General features: G+C 44.1%; 1 protein-coding gene across 2 annotated transcripts; it reads left to right on the top strand.

Annotated features, from left to right (window-relative positions):
• The first annotated feature begins 64 nt into the window (after positions 1 to 64).
• Positions 65 to 18,456, top strand: LOC120049345 (zinc finger protein AEBP2-like). Of its 2 annotated transcripts, none has more exons than XM_038995595.1 (8): positions 65 to 292; positions 4,544 to 4,760; positions 5,287 to 5,394; positions 8,926 to 9,112; positions 9,588 to 9,712; positions 15,080 to 15,147; positions 16,955 to 17,068; positions 18,144 to 18,456. In XM_038995595.1, the coding sequence occupies exons 1-8, from the start codon at positions 225 to 227 to the stop codon at positions 18,154 to 18,156; spliced, it is 900 nt and encodes a 299-aa protein (XP_038851523.1). In that variant the 5' UTR covers positions 65 to 224; the 3' UTR covers positions 18,157 to 18,456. The 2 variants fall into 2 exon arrangements, with proteins under 2 accessions (XP_038851523.1, XP_038851524.1); XM_038995596.1 differs by lacking the exon at positions 65 to 292 and adding an exon at positions 1,140 to 1,663.
• Positions 18,457 to 19,562: the final 1,106 nt, after the last annotated feature.

Here is a 19,562-nt window from a genome sequence, read left to right as displayed (position 1 = left end):
GGAGAAGGAATTCAATTTCCAATGCTTCCTGCTGTTTTGGTTTTATGTTACAGATATGATTTGCTGATCACTGATGAGATAGAAGCTCTGATGGTTCTGAAGAGGAGACATTGACAAACTTTTTAAAGGTCAAGAAACTCCATTCTGCATTGTTGAGGGACTGGGACTCTGGCCTTCAACTGGAAGTGTATCCTAAAGGCCAATAGCTCATCTCCACTTGGTAAATGAATGATCTCTGCTCTGGACAATGCCACTGTCACACTAGACGCAGCCCGGTCATCGACACAATAAGGTCAGTTACCTCCATTCACACCCTCTTGCCCCATCCTTCAACCTTCTTCCCTTCCCCCTCCCTCCTCCTTTCATGCTATGCCCATTTGCCAAACTTTGACAGACATTAGTAGGGATACTTCCATTATGTTAATGAGGCTCTGAATCTTTTGTGGTCCCTGTCTGTAGCACTCTGTGGATATGTGGGCCTGGTTCCATTCCACTCCTTCCACTAGTTCCAACCCTTTCCATGCCTCCTACCCTATAGTTCCTAATCCCTACCACCTTACGTATTTAGTATTTTATTAGGATCCCCGTTAGATACTCTTCTTGGGGTCCACTGACTATCAGTCAGTGCAGACATTCCATCAAGTTCCAGCAATGGAGTCCAACTTGCACTGGACACTGGAATGGCAATGCCTGTACTTGAATAATCCATCACATGTGGTCATGGTCTCCATACTTTTACAGCAGAGTAAGACCTGGAGGTCATGAAGAAAATAAAATATATCCGCTTTGATGAATTTGCATAAGTCTAGGCTTTATGCAAAAATGAAATTACACATAGGCTAGGCTTACTAATGGTAAGAATTGTTTAGATTTATGACTGAAATGTGTTAATGGGTGATGATTGACTTAAATTAAAGGGAAATATTAGGGCCAACGTTCTGTTTCTGGAACACTTGTTTTTATATATATAAACCAATATAACAATAGTTCTCTGAAACACGTGGAACGGTCCACAATGTGGGGGACTACGTCATGGTTATGCCTCCTCCCCTAGCGTCCCCGTTGAACACCCGTGGTGAAGCAGCGCATGCGATTGGGAGAAAGAACCAACTTTGTGGGGCAGCCTACAACACAAAAAAAGCTTACTAGGCGCTGTGAACATGGCTGCAGTTACAACCAACGGTACCGAACAAGACTCCACATCGACAAACGAGCAAAATGGAACATTGGACAAAGGAGAAAACGGGAAAAAGAAGCAGGGCCCCACAGACTCGAAACAGGAACCGGGTGACAACGAGGACGGAACAGAAATGGACGTGAGCAACGGAGACAGCAACGAGAAGGCTTCAGTCGCACTAGAAGTCGCAAAAGAATCGGTTTTGTCCACGGAAAATGGTAACAAAGAAGAACCGGCCTGTGAACTGTCTGAACCGGTTAAAAGTCCCGTGGAGGGAATGCCTGCGAGCAGCACCGAAACCGGGGAGAGCATCGTGGAGCTGAATCAAGAACAAAGAGAGGAGAGCGTGTCCTCGCCTCCCAGCTCCGACAAGACCAAAAGCGAGGAATCCACGGAGAAAACCGACCGCGGTATCAAAAGACTGGCCAGTGTCGAGATATCATCCTCGGATGGAGAACCTCTCAGTCGAATGGATTCGGAAGACAGGTCTGTGGATTACTAATACCCGACCAAATGTTGAATACAACGCAGCGCAGCAATGTTGCCAGCCCACTCCAACAATGATTCAATTTTAATAAGATGTTTACGTTTGATCAAGCTACATTGTTACAAGTTGCACTCACTATCCTTGCAATTATGTAGCGTGGTGTGATATCTCCGTACTTTGTCTTTTGCCAAACAGCAGTTTAGCACAACAATCGGGTTTGTTTTGCTACAATGCATCAGCACCCTATGCGTTATGTGCAGTTGACAACAGAGAACATGCATAGTTTTAACCGATAGTTGAATAGGCCTAAGTTTGCCTTTAGTTTACAATGGAATGGTTCCACGCTGCACGTACACGCGCATCTGGACATGATGTCCATGTATGGCCAGCATTGCCACCACGATGCTCATTGTGTAATAACGTCGCTACTATGAAACCACGGTCAAAAAGAGACACACCAGCAATATGAACATTTCAGACTTGATTTTATCTTAATAGCAAATTCAGTGAGTTAAGTAAGATTTTCCAAGTTGGCATCTATCCTTGAAAACCGTTTGGTGAAAGTCCCATGAGTAATTTCACAAGTGGAGCGCTGAGACAAAGAAACGAATCACTCACTAACAAGCCAACCAACAGGCCCCAGCTTTCATATGAAGGGTGGTGTTTAGGCACTGAGCTACTTCTAACATATCTATACACACACACACACACACACTTACAGATGTGTCAACTGGCTCACTGTGGTCACAACACTTCATCGCCTTCTAGTTGGTTTGGCCGTGTGGCTGGGTGACTAGTTACAGGATGTCTGTGTTGAGATGAGTCCTTTACACACACACACACACACACACACACAGGATCTCACCCTCATGCACACAAACGAGTGAATCATATACACACGTCTTTCTGAGATATTTAGATGTGTACCCAGAATTCCCCATTACAATATGTGAAATGGCCAAGATGGAGCTTCCACTGCATCATAAACTAGTGCAGAAGAGAGAGAGAGAGAGAGAGAGAGAGAGAGAATCAGATCAAAGGTGTTAAAACTGAGTAATGCTGTATGCAACTCACTGCTCAATTATGTTACAATGCAACTTCAAATAATTTACTCTGGGTTATTGCGGCCCCTCCAAAGCAGTGAGTTTGCAGATCTGATTGTCCTAACTCTATGGCGAACTCCAGTTACGTGTGTATGTAATTGAACCTGACTCTATGTGCATGTAACAATAGAACACACAGACATAAACTATAGCATGAAGCCTGTATGCAAAAGTCCAGTGTAGATATAGGGTCCAATCAGCCATATACTAATAATACACACAGATCTGCCCCTGCACACGCTGTCTGAATATCACTGGACGAGCCAACGGATAAGAACGATATACACATACATTTCTTATTCAAATGGAAGCAGAGAAATCAACGATTTCACACACCCACGATGTCCACCCATCGCCTTTTGCTGCTAGAATAGTGGAATAATTCCCCTTTCTGGATCCCGGTAGATTGCCTCAGTCTGTAGTCATGCGATGACCTGTCGAGGGTAGCTAACAAAAGGAAACCCAGTTAGCACAAAGGCTGAAGTCCCTGTGTTGCTTCAGGGACTGAAGTGTAGTATCTGAAGGAGAGAGGATCCAATTTCCCCTCCCCCCTTCTCTCTTTCCCCCTCGACCCTCTCCCGTCATGGCGCGTTGCTTTGTCTGGCCGGGGCAGAATGGCCTGTGGTAAGAAAGGAGTGAATGGAGGAGAGAGCTCTGCTGTTTGGGCAGCTGCATGGTCTCAATGTAACTTTTGTTCCCCTGCTGGCACTGAGGACCTCAGGAACAGAGCAGGGGAGCAGCTGGAGGCAGGCAGCCTTACGAGGTGTGTGTCACCTCTTCATTCAGTCCAACGTGGTAAAATTACTGAGTCACTAATGCTCTCTGAGAAGCTTTGTGTGGGTGTGAGGGCGGAGAGGGATACTTCTACATCTATAATGGCATGAGATTCAAATCCGCCATGACACCCTCACATCCCTCCTTGTAGACCATGCATACTAAACCTCATATGCCCCAGAGAAGTCAACACACGGACATAAACTATACTAATGGTGTGTTTATACCATGTGCCGACACTGCTCAGAGCTGTGTTGGCACATGCTATAAACACACTAAATCACCATGATTTAGTGACTGAGGCTGTCCAAACCTATGACTAGAACAGACCGCAAGGCGCTACAGAGGGTAATGCGTACGGCCCAGTACATCACCGGGGCCAAGCGTCCTGCCATCCAGGACCTCTAAATCAGGTGGTGTCAGAGGAAGGCCCTAAAAATTGCCAGTGACTCCAGCAACCCTAGTCAGACTGTTCTCTCTGCTACCGCACGGCAGGCGGTACCGGAGCTCTAGGTCCAAAAGGCTTCTTAACAGCTTATACCCCCGAGCCTTAAGACTGCTGAACAGCTAATTAAATGGCTTTATTGACCCCCCCCCCCCATTACGCTGCTGCTACTCGCTGTTAGGCGTAGTCACTTTACCCCTACCTACATGTACATATAACCTCAATGGCCTCGATTAACCTGTACCCCCGCACATTGACTCGGTACCGGTACCCAATGTATATAGCCTCGTTATTTTATTGTTGCTCTTATTTTTTTACTTTTTAGTAAATATTTTCTCAACTTTATTTTTCTTAACTGCATTGTTGGTTAAGGGCTTGTAAGTAAGCATTTCACGGTAAGGTCTATCTATACCTGTTGTATTCGGCGCATGTGAAGAATAACATTTTGATTTGTTTTGTAGTACAGCAGATCTCTGTGCTGACCCCATCTCTCACTGTCCCTCCTCCTCTCACTGTCCCTCTCACTGTCCCTCCCCCTCTCACTGTCCCTCCCTCAGTATCAGCAGTACTCTGATGGACATGGAGAGCACAGCGTCCAGCGGGCGCTCCACACCTGCCATGATGAACGGGCACGGCCCTGCCACCGCCACCCCGTCGGTGGGTAAGGGCGTGGCATACACCTGCTGCTGGGACCAATGCCAGCTCCTCTTTACCACCAGCCCAGACCTGGCTGAGCACATCAGGGGCGTGCACGTGGACGGACAACGAGGAGGGGTATGTAGTGTAGGAAATCAACTTCCTAAATCATCTTCTCTGTCCTCCTGCCTGCTCACCCTCTTCTATCCTCTTCTTTCTACACCTCCTAGTTTTATGCCTCCACCCCTCTTCTCCACCACCACAACCCTGTCTTCAAAATATCAATCCCCTCCACTTCTCCATCTTGAAGATAATCCAAACATCCTGTGTTAAATTAACTCCAGATGAAAAGTACTGCGGTACATTATAGACTCTGGCTGTATAAAAGACAGCTTGATGTTTTATCTCTCTTGGAACTTTAGGTTCAGAGAGGGGGCGGGGGTCAGTTTATGGAGGGATTGGGTTTCTAGGTGCTTCAGTTAAAAATGGTCTGTCATTGAATTTACATATGACATGCCCTTCTGCCAACTACTACAGTTCTCTAGGATAGTAGAATTTAGGACATTTAGTCTCTTACATTGCATCTTGGGTAACTCATAAGAGCTAGGTGGCGAGTGACCAGTGAAGCTATGTGTGTGTCACCGTGTTGCTGTCCTCTCGCCAGGTGTTTGTGTGTCTGTGGAAGGGCTGCAAGGTGTATAACACCCCGTCGACCAGTCAGAGCTGGCTTCAAAGACACATGGTCTCACACAGCGGAGACAAACCATTCAAGGTGAGAAACCGCCCTCCTTTCTTCCATTTCACTGTCACACACACATGACACTGACTCTGCAAACCACATCCTCGTGTCCGTGTCTTCACAACGTTATTGATACCCCTTGACTTATTCCACATTTAGTGTTACAACCTGAATTCAAAATGGATTAAATTGTTTTTTCTCACCAATCTACACACTACCCCATAATGACAAAGTGAAAACATGTTTTTATTTATTTTTGCTAATTTATTGAAAATGAAATACAGAAATATCTAATTTACAGAAGTATTCACACCCCTGAGTTAATACATGTTAGAATCCGCTTTGGCAGCGACTATAGCTGTAAGTCTTTCTGGGTGAGTCTCTAAGAGCTTTTCACACCTGGATTGTACAATGTTTTTACATTATTCTTTTGTTTTATTCTTCAAGCTCTGTCAAGTTGGTTGTTGATCATTGCTAGACAGCCATTTTCAAGTCTTGCCCGAGATTTTCAAGCCAATTTATGTCAAAACTGTAACTAGGCCACTCCGGAACATTCAATGTCGTCTTGGTAAGCAACTCCTGTGTATATTTGGCCTTGTTTTTTAGCTTATTGTCCTGCTGAAAGGTGAATTTGTCTCCCACGGAACCTGGTTTTCCTCTATCAGCCTGTGCTTAGCTCTGTTTTGTTTATTTTTATCCTAAAGAAAAGTCCTAGTCGATGACAAGCATTCCCATAACATGATGCAGCCACCACCATGCTTGAAAATGTGATGTGGTACTCAATGATGTGTTGTGTTGGATTTGCCCTAAACGTAACGCTTTGTATTCGACATAAAGTTAATTTCTTTCCCACATTCTTTGCAGTTTTACTTTAGTGCCTTATTGCAAACAGGATGCGTGTTTTGGAATATTCTGTACAGGCTTCCCTTTTCAGTCTGTCAATTAGGTTAGTATTGTGGAGTAACTACAATGTTGTTGATCCATCCTCAGTGTTCTCCTATCACAGCCATTAAACGCTGTACCAGTTTTAAAGTCACCATGGGCCGGCCTCCTGGTGAATGCCTGAGCGGTTTCCTTCCTCTCCAGTAACTGAGTTTGTTAGGAATGATGCCTGTATCTTTGTAGTGACTGGGTGTATTGATACACCATCCAAAGTGTAATGAATAACTTCACAATGCTCAAAGGGATATTCCCCCCCACACACACACACATCTACCAATAAGTGCCCTTTGCGAGGCATTGGAAAACCTCCCTGGTCTTTGTGGTTGAATCAGTGTTTGAAATTCACTGCTCGACATTAAAGATAATTGTATGTGTGGAATACAGAGATGAGGTGGTCATTCAAAAATCATGTTATTAAACACTTAGGCCATGCAACTTAAGTGATGTAAGCACATTTTTATTCCTGAATTTATTTAAGCTTGCCATAACAAAGGGGTTGAATACTTATTGATGCAAGACATTTCCGCTTTCATTTTAAATGAATGAATTAGTAAACATTTAAATAAAAAATAAAAAAAACATAATTCCACTTGGACATTATGGGGTATTGTGTGTCGGCCAGTAACACCAAATCTCAAATGAAGCCATTTTGAAATTCAGGCTGTAGCACAACAAAATGTGGGAAAAGTCGAGGGGTGAATACTTTCTGAAGGCCCCGTACATGTATGTACATGTCATGTGCTATAGATTATTCTAGTCTTGGAGAGCATAACAATCATTCTAACACAAGATACATCTGTCACACACTATCCTGTGTAAAGCTAATGCATGATATTATTCTGAATGCTTCCATTGAACAGTGGTTCTATACTCAGGTCTACAGTTTCCTCTGTATTATAACCTTTTGAACTTTTATTGAAAAGGAAATCACCTAGATTACATCAAATAGAAAGACCAATACTATTATTATATAAAGTTGATGTCGTAAGTTTACGTACACTTAGGTTGGAGTCATTAAAACTCGTTTTTCAACCACTCCACACATTTCTTGTTACAAACTATAGTTTTGGCAAGTCGGTTAGGACATCTACTTTGCATGACACAAGTAATTTTTCCAACAATTGTTTACAGACAGATTATTTCACTTATAATTCACTGTATCACAATTCCAGTGGGTCAGAAGTTTACATACACTAATGACTGTGCCTTTAAACAGCTTGGGAAATTCCAGAAAATGTCATGGCTTTAGAAGCTTCTGATAGGCAAATTGACATCATTTGAGTCAATTGTACGTTTACCTGTGGATGTATTTCAAGGCCTACCTTCAAACTCAGTTGCTTGACATCATGGGAAAATCAAAAGAAATCAGCCAAGACCTCAGAATTTTCTTTGTTGATCTCCACAAGTCTGGTTCATCCTTTGGAGCAATTTCCAAACGCCTGAAGGTACCAAGTTCATTTGTACAAACAATAGTACGCAAGTATAAACACCATGGGACCACGCAGCTGTCATAGCGCTCAGGAAGGAGATGCATTCTGTCTCCTAGAGATGAACGTACTTTGGTGCGAAAAGTGCAAATCAATCCTAGAACAACAGCAAAGGACCCTGTGAAGATGCTGGAGGAAATAGGCACCAAAGTATCTATATCCACAGTAAAACGAGTCCTATATCGACATAACCTGACAGGCCGCTCAGCAAGGAAGAAGCCACTGCTCCAAAACTGCCATAAAAAAAGCCAGACTACGGTTTGCAACTGCACATGGGGACAAAGATTGTACTTTTTGGAGAAATGTCCTCTGGTTTGATGATACAAAAATAGAACTGTTTGGCCATAATGACCATTGTTATGTGTGGAGGAAAAAGTGGGAGGCTTGCAATCCGAAGAACACCATCCCAACCGTGAAGCACGGGGGTGGCAGCATCATGTTGTTGGGGTGCTTTGCTGCAGGAGGGACTGGTGCACTTCACAAAATAGATGGCATCATGAGCGAGGAAAAATATATGTATATATTGAAGCAACATCTCAAGACAAGTGTCAGGAAGTTAAAGCTTGGTAGCAAATGGACAATTACCCCAAGCATACTTCCAAAGTTGTGGCAAAATGGCTTAATGACAACAAAGTCAAGGTATTGGAATGGCCATCACAAAGCCCTAACCTCATTCCTATATAAAATGTGCAGAACTGAAATGGGCAGAACTGAAAACGCGTGTGCGAGCAAGGAGGTCTACAAACCTGACTCAGTTACACCAGCTCTTGTGGGAAGCTTGTGGAAAGCTACCCAAAACATTTGACCCAAGTTAAACAATTTAAAGGCAATGCTACAAAATACTAATTGAGTGTATGTAAACTCCTGACCCACTGGGAATGTGATAAAGGAAATAAAAGCTGAAATAAATCACTCTCTATTATTCTGACATTTCACAATCTTAATGAAGTGGTGATCCTAACTGACCTAAAACAGGGAATTTTTACTTGGATTTAATGTTAGGAATTGTGAAAAAACTGAATTTAAATGTATTTGGCTAAGGTGTATGTAAACTTCCGACTTCAACTGTATGTAAGTGCTCTTGTATAAGCTATCTACTAGTCTGTATTCTCACCGGTGTTGTCTCTATCTCCAGTGTGTGGTGGGGGGTTGCAATGCCACGTTTGCCTCCCAGGGGGGGCTGGCGCGCCACGTACCTACCCACTTTAGCTCCCAGAACTCCAACAAGCTGGCCAATCAGGCCAAGATAAAGGAGGATTCACCTTCGAAGGCGGGGCTAAACAAGAGGCGGAAACTCAAGAATAAACGCAGGAGGTCTTTACGTACGTATCCGAGAAACACGCACATATAAACACACGCAATACACACACAGCATATGTTTTATTATCCTTATGGGGACCTAAAATGGATTTCCATTAAATCCTATTTTCCCTAATTGTTACCCTAATTTGAACCGTAAACCTAACCCCTAATTCTAAAATAGTCTTTGTCCTCTGGGACTATTTGGAATTTCTGGTACCCACGAGGATGGTAATACAAGCGCACGCACACAAATGCAAGCATGTGTACACATACACAGATATGCACGCACACACTCAATCATACAACAATCAATCATGTACTCGCTGATCAGGTTGCCTGGCTTTCAAACCAAGCGTCTTAACCAATCAGGTGGTGGGAAACGTTTTGATGAATATCTACGAGGGTCAGATCCATCTGATTGGCTAATCACCTCTGACCTATGAACCTCAGTTTAACGCTCCCCCTCTCTCACCCCAGTGTGTTCTGTCCCTCCAGCACGACCTCACGACTTCTTTGATGCCCAGACCATGGATGCTATCAGACACCGGGCCATCTGCCTCAACCTGGCTACACATATAGAGAGCCTGGGCAACGGGCACAGTGTGGTGTTTCACAGCACGGTTAGTAGTAGTACACACACACCATCACCATCGTCTTCCACAGCATGGTCAGGGATCCAGCGGCAGCAGACCATGCATGGTCCTGCACACACACACTGTACTTCACTGTTCAGACAGCAGAGGGCACGACAGACCTACAGTATTACGGTCTCAGCTGCACAGAGGAGTTTTTGTCTTTTTTTTAAACCTTTATTTAAGCTGGGAGTCATGCTGAGACCACGGTCTCTTTCGCAGATGAGGCCTTACATGAACACATCAATACACAACCATTACACTATTAAACACATCTTTACACACATCAATTACACAATACATGAAAAGTAAACACGAAAAGCAAAACACAAGCATATGAAACAAACACATTCTTCAGTAAAAAGGCTCTCGAACATCTACCTGAATTTCTCTAGAGGCACCAACTCTAACTTTAAGGACTTTTGGAGATTATTCCACATGAGGCGCAATAAACTAAAAGCAGATTTACCTAATTCGGTGGAGATTGAAGGGCTCTCCAGGGTTAGCCATCCCTGAGTCTGGGTCTGGTAACTTGTATGTCTGAAGTTTAACAATGAGCTAAGGTATGATGGAAGTTTATGCAAGAGGGCTTTATAGACAAAAAAAGAGCGCAATGCATCGATCTACGAGACTTCACGGCGGGCCAGCCTACTTTCTGATACAAAATGCAGTGATGTGTACGGAACCTGTCGCCTGTAATAATGCACTGTGATCAACTGTGTCCAATGGCTTCAGTACCGTGGCAGCAGCGTTCATATAGACGATATCGCCACAGTCAATAACCGGAATGAATGTTGACAGGACGATTTGTTTCTCTGCTATTTAACGAAAGACGGGGAGCCTGGCCCTATAGAAGAAGCCTATTTTAATTCTTAATTTCTTACCTTATTCATCAACATGCTTTTTGAAAGAGAGCTTTTCGTTAATCCAGATGCTCAGATATTTGTAAGAGGGGACACGATCAATGAGGGCACCATCCAAAGTATTAGGGGTGTAACAGTTCATCAAACCCACGGTTCGGTAGGTTTTGGGGTCACGGTTCAGTTTCAGTACAGCGAGGGAAAATGAAGTTCCATTCACAATGTTTAGCATTCACAATATTCCTGTCATTCTGTTGTGGCAGGATTGTTATGTTGGTCCTCTCAAGTTTCCACTCTGATGCTGCATTGGTCACCTTTTGGGAGGTGGGAATTTCCGAGCTGTTTAGTCATAAATAGCAGTTGGACACATTCATGTGATTTGAACTCGTTGAGAAACGCCAGTGGCTAATGGCCTACAAGCTGTATCAACCATAAACTAAAAGTGCTTGTAAAAAATGTTTTTGTTCAGCAAACCACAATAGATTGCTTTTTATAACTGTTTTGTTCCATTTAAATGCCAAATGCTGTTCGAGGCCATTTCCTTAGCAGGTGACGTCCGTGGTAATCATGTGGGAGAAGTGTGTGCTTCAGATCATTGACAAGTTTCCCACAAGTAAGTACCAGTTGGAGGGCCATTCAAGTGGGTTTTGCCCAGTCTTATGTGGTAAATTCCCACTTGGTTGCGAACACACCATGACACTGTCTCCTTCTTCAGTGCCAGATGCGCAGTTGTGACGCTCATAAAGGCACGGTAGCACGGTACATCTCCTATGCGTGGGTAATGTGATGAGCTGTCACTGTGAAGTAAGCGCAACACAGGGTGCGTTGGTCAATTCATTCTGAACTTCGTTTTTGGCTTGCTTATATAGAGCGGGTACAACCTGGTTGCTTAAATTGTGCAGGAGGGAAGTTCGTAACGTGGCTAAAGCACTTTCACAAGGCGCTGAAACCCTCTATTCTCAATCACCGTGAATCGGTGCATAGCCGTGGTTATAAAGCAAAGACTGTAAAAAATATAAACATAGCCTACCTATCGCTCTTGTAATTTCTTTGGCCCGGTCAGAATCAGCTGCCAGGAATGCTGGAATGCAGAGGTGAGACTGTGTTTCTTTGCGTTTCTGTCTTGCTCCGGTGTACTCGGGTGATGTCAGAGTAAATGTGTCAACAAAATTTGAGGTGTTGGCAGCTGCATAGGCTATTCCTGTTGAGCGTGGCGACATACTGTTAACATTTGATCCACAACGTTCTGTCCATCTCTGTTGAATCTGCTGGGAAGCCTAAATGTTCCCAAACTGGAGATTTAAACGATTGTTGATGATCCTCCAATTCTGATTCCGTCTGCATAGGTGCTCGTTTTAACGGGAATAGTCTGAAATGTTTGTTTTAGCTCAGATACGGCATAGGCCTACTACGCAGCGTATGCATAGCCTAAAGACGTAGTATTTTTATTTTATAATAATTGTTGTTTTTATGTAGTCATTCGGGTTCAGTGCGACCGAATCGAGGTCCCTGGACCAAATGGTTCGGTACCATTACACCCCTACAAAGTACGTATGCATAAATCTTCAGATATTTATGTGATTTGGAAAAGAACATGTCCTTGGTTTTACCTGCATTAAGTACCAATGTCAAGTTCATCAAAGGCTTTCTGCAGGGCAATAGAGGCAGATTGACACTGACAGAGCCTGGTCAGCTATGGGGTCAATGGCATACACCACAGTGTCATCTGTATACAGGTGAATGTATTTTTTAACAGATAAATTATATTGTTCATGTGAAAATAACCAGAGCAAGAATCCATCCCTGTAGGACTCCCTTTGTTATGTGGAGAGAACCTGATTTAACACTATCAGTAAATACACACGGTATACTTTTTAAAGCAGTAATATGTAACTTTTTAGGTGACCCAAACCAAATTCACATAGAAATGTGAGTTGTAGATCTGTCATTCTCGTTGAAAGCAAGTCGACGAAGTGGTACATATATGTGCTTTATTTCTATGCTTTCCGCAAAGTTTCGTTTTTTGCATCTTACTTTAGGTTTTGTACAAGTGCATCAAACAACTGAAAATACAATATTTTTGGGTATGGAAAATATATTTGCCAGTGGTTTAGATGGTACAATGATTCTCTACACTTTGGTTCATTGCCCCTTTAATTAAACTGCTAATAAAGGACCTGAAATTAGGCAAAAATTATTTTCAAACCAGCTACACGCAGCCTGGTCCAGGCCAATTGATGAAAACCTCTGAATAAGTAATGCGTGAAACACACTGTCGAAGGCTTTAGACAGGTCAACAAAAAGGGCCACACAGTGTTACTTCTTATCCAAACAATTAAGAACATAATTTAAAACCAAAGGAGTCGCAGAGATGGTGCTATAACCTGGTCTGAAACATGACTGATTTACTTTTAAGTGATGATGCCAGAGAAGCCGGTGTTTGGAGGATATATTGGCACGAGGACCGAGACATATTTTCATTAACTTTATTTTGATGAATGTATTCATACTATTTCATCCTTCCACGAGATATAGTCCTGACACTAATACTAGTAAAGGCAAAGTGCACTACTTTTGTGTATTATTATAATATATTTTTTACATTTTCAGATTTTTTTCAGGGGGTGCTGCAGCACCCTCAGCACCCCTACTTCTGGCAGCTATGCCTGGCTGGGCTGATTGCACAGAGAAAATAGGCATTTCAATGTCATAGCTTTAGCTATGGTAACTTGTGGAATAGCCACCGACTGGAATGCGGTTTTAACCAATCAGCATCCAGGATTAGACCCACCCGTTGTATAATTGAAATACATTTTGTGGTTGAAAAGGATCTAAGTTGAGTATTTACCAAGGCAAGAGTTTGGAAATGGGGCGCTAATTATTTAGGTCACACGCGTCACCATCTTTTGAAGGGGAGTATGTGGGGCCACTTTCCAGACCCTGGGGATGGCACCAGAAATAATTGTAAGGTAAAACGTGTTAAAGATTCTACAATCAGAAAGCTGCAGCAAGAAAGGATCAAGCGAATCAGCCTGTGTTTTTTTATTTTTATTATTATTTTTATTTTTTTACAGCGATCTTCCTCGTGGCGTCTAGCACATCACAAGTAGAAAGTTGTTGAAATGAAAACAAAGATTCACTAGAAGTTGACGGAACTTCCATTGAGCCAACTAGAGGCTGGGAGAATGGCAGGCAGTCGACTGGCTCCCCGGGGTCAATTAAACCACCATTTATTTCAAATAAAAAGCCTGCTGAGATTAAATGCTGATTTTAAAAGCATCACCATCTCATTTTTCTCAATAATAATACGAGAGTCTGACACAACTTGTTTTCCAAAATTGATGTATTACCAGCAGTCTGGTTTAACTCTCATGAGTTAATGTGTGCAGTATTGAGGCCTGTGGAAAATGAAGGGCCTAGCCAGGGAATAACACTGACTCCCATGCCCCTTTTAATTAAACTGCTAATAAGGGAATTGCCAGCAACCCTCCCACGAAACACACGCACTGCTCTGACGTACATGCCAGACCCAGCCAGGCCTGTTGTTGGAGCCGCTTAAAAAACACCCCTACGCCGCTCTCCTCCCTCACCCCTCCACCCTCCATCTCTCCCCTACACATGCAGTTGGAGTGCTTCTACCAGTATTTTCACAGAGAGATCAAGAGAGAGAGAGACAGCGTAGGAACCCAGCAGTTGCCTGACGACTCCAACTGAATTCTTCCGCTGCTCTGTTCACTTCTTCCGCCATTGAAGTCGTTTGTGGTGATGTCAAAATGAGGGCTGTTACAAAACAGTCGTCAGCAATATGGATTGTCTCTAATCAGAGTATCAAAGCCAATTCCATTTTCAAAACACTGCTTTACCCACCCCATCAGTTTCTGGGACCAATCAGAATGGTTAGAATGTGTTGGCGTTCTAGAAATTGTTGGGGACGTATTCTGATCCAGACTCATTGCGGAGAAGAAATTGACGACTGTGGCGTAGCATTTGGCTGAAGCAAGGACTTTGGGTAGCTCGGCAAACCCAGCAGGCCTTGTCTACGCCTAAACTATAAGCAAATAAAACCCTAAGAGAGTCTAGTGTAGCGTCTTTTCACGCTGTAACTAGCTACTTGCTGTGTGTGTTTCTAAAGATAAATAGCATTCCTAGTCTTCACCTTGGTCCAGGGTCACACTCACGAACTGTGGAATGCACTAACGTCAGTCAGGGGGCAGTATTGTTCCTACCACACGGGATGTGTGTATATGTTTAGCGGCTGGACTGGCGTCTTCAGGCCAGTGAGGTAACAGTGTTAGTCTGCAGAGTGGGAGGGAGGACAGATTGACTCTGGCTCAATTAGACTGGAACCAGGTGTCTCATTCCTTTACTGACTTGCCATCAGCATCAGACCTTTGGTTAGGGATGGTGTGTGTCTCCAGTATGACCTCAACAACAATGTTGTTTTCCAATGTCTCTGTTACTGGGTGGTGTCTTGACTCTCTTCTTCTGTCTCTAGGTAATAGCGAGGAGGAAGGAAGATTCTGGGAAGGTTAAAGTCCTCCTCCACTGGACTCCTGAGGACATGTAAGTTGCCCTCTTCTCCACCCTCCTCTCTTCCCCACATCCTGCTCTTCATCTCTCTCCTGTTGGCAGACACAAGGCCACAGTCCTCTTCTCTCCCCTCGCTCCCTTTTCTCTCCTGTACTACTGGCAAGCAGAGGGTTACCCTCCTCCCCTCCTATCTTCCTATCCTTCTCCTCCCCTGCTCTGTAAATGTCAGCAGGCGTTTAGTGGTGGTTAGACAGTTTGTCCTGTGGCTGGGGGCAGGAGGCAGGCAATCACATGTCACCGCACCCCCCACACACACAGGATGATACCTAGGTTAGCGTCTCCTCCATCCAGAAGGGTCAGTGATCTGGATGAGTTCACTCATCTCGTGGGAGCTACCCTGTGGTCTCTCTCTCCATCCATCCTTCCCTTCATCTCTTTCTCTAAGTCTTTCACTGTTCCTTTAGCCCGCATCAGTGGCCCAGTTTAGAGCATTAAGGACCAAGAGCTCGCCTGTCTCTTTCCCCCTGACTAGCATACCAGCTTTCCAAACCAGCTATGTGCGTTTCAGACTGGAATATTGTAAGTTAGCTATGTAGTTAGCATAGTATATTATCAGAAAACTTATTGAAGGTAAGGAGACAAGGAGAGGAAGCCACTTCAGACTATTGAGCCGCAGCCCTGTGTAGCCCTACTACTCAGACCTCAGCCATTAGTCTCTCAGCCAGAGGAGAGGAAGTCACTTCAGACTGAGACACAGCCCTGTGCAGCCCTCCTCGTCTCTAGCCATTAGTCTGTCAGCCGGAGGAACGGGCTGTCAGCTCCGTCTAAAACCCCTCTCCCCGAGAGCTCATCTCCGATAGAAACAACTTTCTCGGTCAGAAAACAGGCTAAAAGCCAAAACGACGCTCGCTGTCGTTTTGTCCAAAATAAACCTCTCTTTGGAATTTTTGGATGGAGGGAGGAGGAGGAGTAGGAGCGAGACGTATTGCTGCACTCGTTTCAGAACCTGTGAGGGGTTAAGAGTTGGATATGTCCCTCTAAGGACCATGTTGCTGTAAAAGCAACCGTCACCCACACTACCATGGAGAATGTCTAACAGATGTTGTAGTCACTCCTACTGTAGCTCTCAGCTACAGAGTTGCAGCAGCACCCTATGTACACAGTCCTCTGTGCAGCGAGCATTGTATTTGCTGTGATTTTAAACCGTAACAGGAGACAGCTGAGGCCTTGCCCTCTCTGTCTCCTACCATGTTATTGGGTGCTTTTCTGCTGTTTTTGTTTCGGCTCTGTCCACTTGTGTTCGTCCCTTTGCAAGGGTATGGTCCCCTCTCGCCTCTCCATTTCTTTATCACCACTCTCTCTTCTCCTTTCATCCGCTATCCAACCCTCTTTCTTCCTTTCCTCCACCTGGGGCTTTCATCTGCCCCTCTCTGAATCTGTGATCTATAGCCAAGCAGTCTGCTAATGATGAACCAAGCACCGCTCATTCACATCTCCCCAACACTCTCCCCCGCGCTCTCCCCCGGGGTGCTTTCCTGGTGACGCACACACTGTCAGGAGTAGAGGAGCCCAGTACTGGTATTGATCCTCTCCCATTGTTTCCCACGGATAACACCTAAACACAACGTTTAGTTAGACAAGCGCTTTAGGAAGCATGCATATGTACCACTGTAATCTCCTCTTAACCCGTTTCTAAGCTGATGCCAGTCAGACACCAGCTTAGAGGCCACGGAACCAATTGCAAGACTGGATTTGTACTGACTCATCTCTTCCACCTCTCTCTCTGTCTCTCTCCTCCTTCCCTCTCACTTTCTCTCAATATCTCTCTCCCTCTCGCCAGACTACCTGATGTGTGGGTGAATGAGAGTGACCGGCCGCAGCAGAAGACCAAGGTGGTCCATCTCTCCCAGCTGCCCCAGGACACACACGTACTGCTGGACCCCAACATATACAGGTGTGTATGCGTGCATGCACTGGAGGGGGCGGGGGCAAATCTTGAGGCAGAGACCATTAGGGCTAATCATTAACTCTCCAAATAGTGTGCGTGCCTGTGGACGTGCACATAACTCATACTTGGGTTGACTCACAACAGCAGCAATGTGAGCATAGCTACCACAGCCGGTGTGTTTTCCTAGACTCAGTACTGGCCCAGTGATCCCTGAGGGCCAGTGCTACTCTGTTTACACAGCTTGTGAATGAGGGCTACATTCTGCCTGTAATAGATGGCCATGCAGCACAGAGCTAAATATGAACGCCCAATGGCTGTGGAGAGATGTGATCCTGAACCCCACGTCGACCTTGCATGCTGCTTTGACTTTGTATCACCTAGAAACAAAATCTCTCAAGTCTTTCCTCACTTTTATTCTTACAAGCAGTGTTGTAGATGCTTTATAGGCAAAGTGAAGAAGGTAGGTATATGGTTCCCTGAAGAATGCCCCCCCCCCTTGTGGTGTAAAGTACTACTTAAGTTGTTTTTTGGGGTACGGGATGGTGAGAGGAGGAATCCTGACATGCCTGACATTCAGTAGGGTCATGTTATGGTGTGTTGTCGTTATGATTTCAGTGTCAGGAGTAATCTGAGAAGTACAGCTTTCAAGATTCAGGAATGATGTGACTGCTATTTATTTCCCCACCAGGTGGCGCCAGTCACTGTTGTCAGCCAGTAGAAAATACTACGCTGTAGACGAAGCATTCCACCCCTTTTCTTGCATCTTGAGTGTCATCCCCTGCTTTGGACCTTTCTGACCACTACAATACCTCTCATCACCACTCCCTTGATAAATAAGACATTCTTTTTTAAGTTGTGCACCGGGCCTTTATTATGCCTGTATGATCATTTACAAGGTTACAGACTGCCTTTGTTTTTGATGTAGTGTTCGGCATCCTCCCATAAAACATTCTGTGTATGTAAAGGAATGCTTACATTACACGAATAACTGTGGGTGGAGGTGGACCGTGTTAGAAGTCATGATATGCATACACATAATGCATAACTGTAAACTAATGTAAAGTGCTGCCTGTTGTTACAGGATGTTCTTCTAGAGACTAAGAACAACCAATCAAGAGACTCCGAAGGAGCCTGAGGATGTCGCCTCTCATAGGAAGTCCCTATGTCATGTCTTGTCTTGTCTGGACAGGAGTGAAAACCAGAGATTTCAATACCTCTTATTTCCCCCTTTTTTCTTTGTTCACTTTCTGCTCTTTTCACTTTCTTTTCAATGTCAAATTCCTCCAAATGATGAAGTGAATTTAGTATTTGTTTTTAATGGTTTCTGAAAATACACTATATATACACAGTAGTGTGTGGACACCCCTTCAAATGAGTGGATTTGGCTATTTCAGCCACACCCATTGCTGACAGGTGTATTAAATTGAGCACACAGCCATGCAATCTCCATAGACAAACATTGGCAGTAGAATGGCCTTACTGAAGAGCTCAGTGACTTTCAACATGGCACCGTCAGGCACCGTCATAGGATGCCACCTTTCCAACAAGTCAGTTTTCTGCCCTGCTAGAGCTGTCCTGGTCAGCTGTAAGTGCTTTTATTGTGAAGTGGAAATGTCTAGGATCAACAACGGCTCAGCCGCGAAGTGGTAGGCCACACAAGCTCACAGAATGGGATGGCTGAAGAACATAGTGTGTAAAAATCGTCTGTCCTCAGTTTCAGCACTCACTACAAAGTTCCAAACTGCCTCTTGACGCAACATCAGCACAAGAACTGTTTGTCGGGAGTTTCATTAAGTGGGTTTCCATGACTGAGCAGCTGCACACAAGCCTAAGGTCACCATGCGCCAAGCCAAGCGTTGGCTGGTGTAAAGCTCGCTGCCATTGGACTCTGGAGCAGTGGAAACGCGTTCTCTGGAGTGATGAATCAGTGTCCACATACTTTTGGTCATGTAGTGTAGGCCAAATGTATTATATACTAGGTGCTAAACATTTGAGCCATTTTGGAGGTGCTTTTGTAAGTTTTAGTTAATAGAATTAGACTATGAGTTTAACAGCACAGTTACTTGATGTTGTAGAGACCTAGTTGCATTTTGTAGAGAAACTTGTCTTTGTAAATACTCCTGGAGATTGGTAATTTATTTTTATACCTTGAAATTGTACTGTAGATGTTTTATTATTTCTGCTCCAATGTTTTAAACTGTAATAATTGTACATAATGCAATAGGAAAATAGTTTTGATGGACGATATCAATTCCTTATTATTTCTTTAAAGGCTGTTAAGTACACCCGGCTTCTGTCTGACACTAGCTAGGTCAATTTTACCGTCGCAGCTTCTGATTGGTCATGATGATGAGGAAGTTGTAAGGTGTATGTGTTTGTTATCTTTGTGCTGCTGGCAATAGACAGGAACAGTATTAACCCCTCTCCAGTCTTCTGTCAGACTGGCTAACTAACCTCTGCATGTTAGTGTCCACAGGGATTAGAGACAATCATGTTGAAC

The sequence above is a fragment of the Salvelinus namaycush genome, chromosome 6 (genome assembly GCF_016432855.1).
Source record: "Salvelinus namaycush isolate Seneca chromosome 6, SaNama_1.0, whole genome shotgun sequence".
NCBI classification, from domain to species: domain Eukaryota; kingdom Metazoa; phylum Chordata; class Actinopteri; order Salmoniformes; family Salmonidae; genus Salvelinus; species Salvelinus namaycush.
The sequence above is the reverse complement of the archived record's forward strand: the minus strand, read 5'-3'. Positions and strand labels throughout refer to the sequence as shown.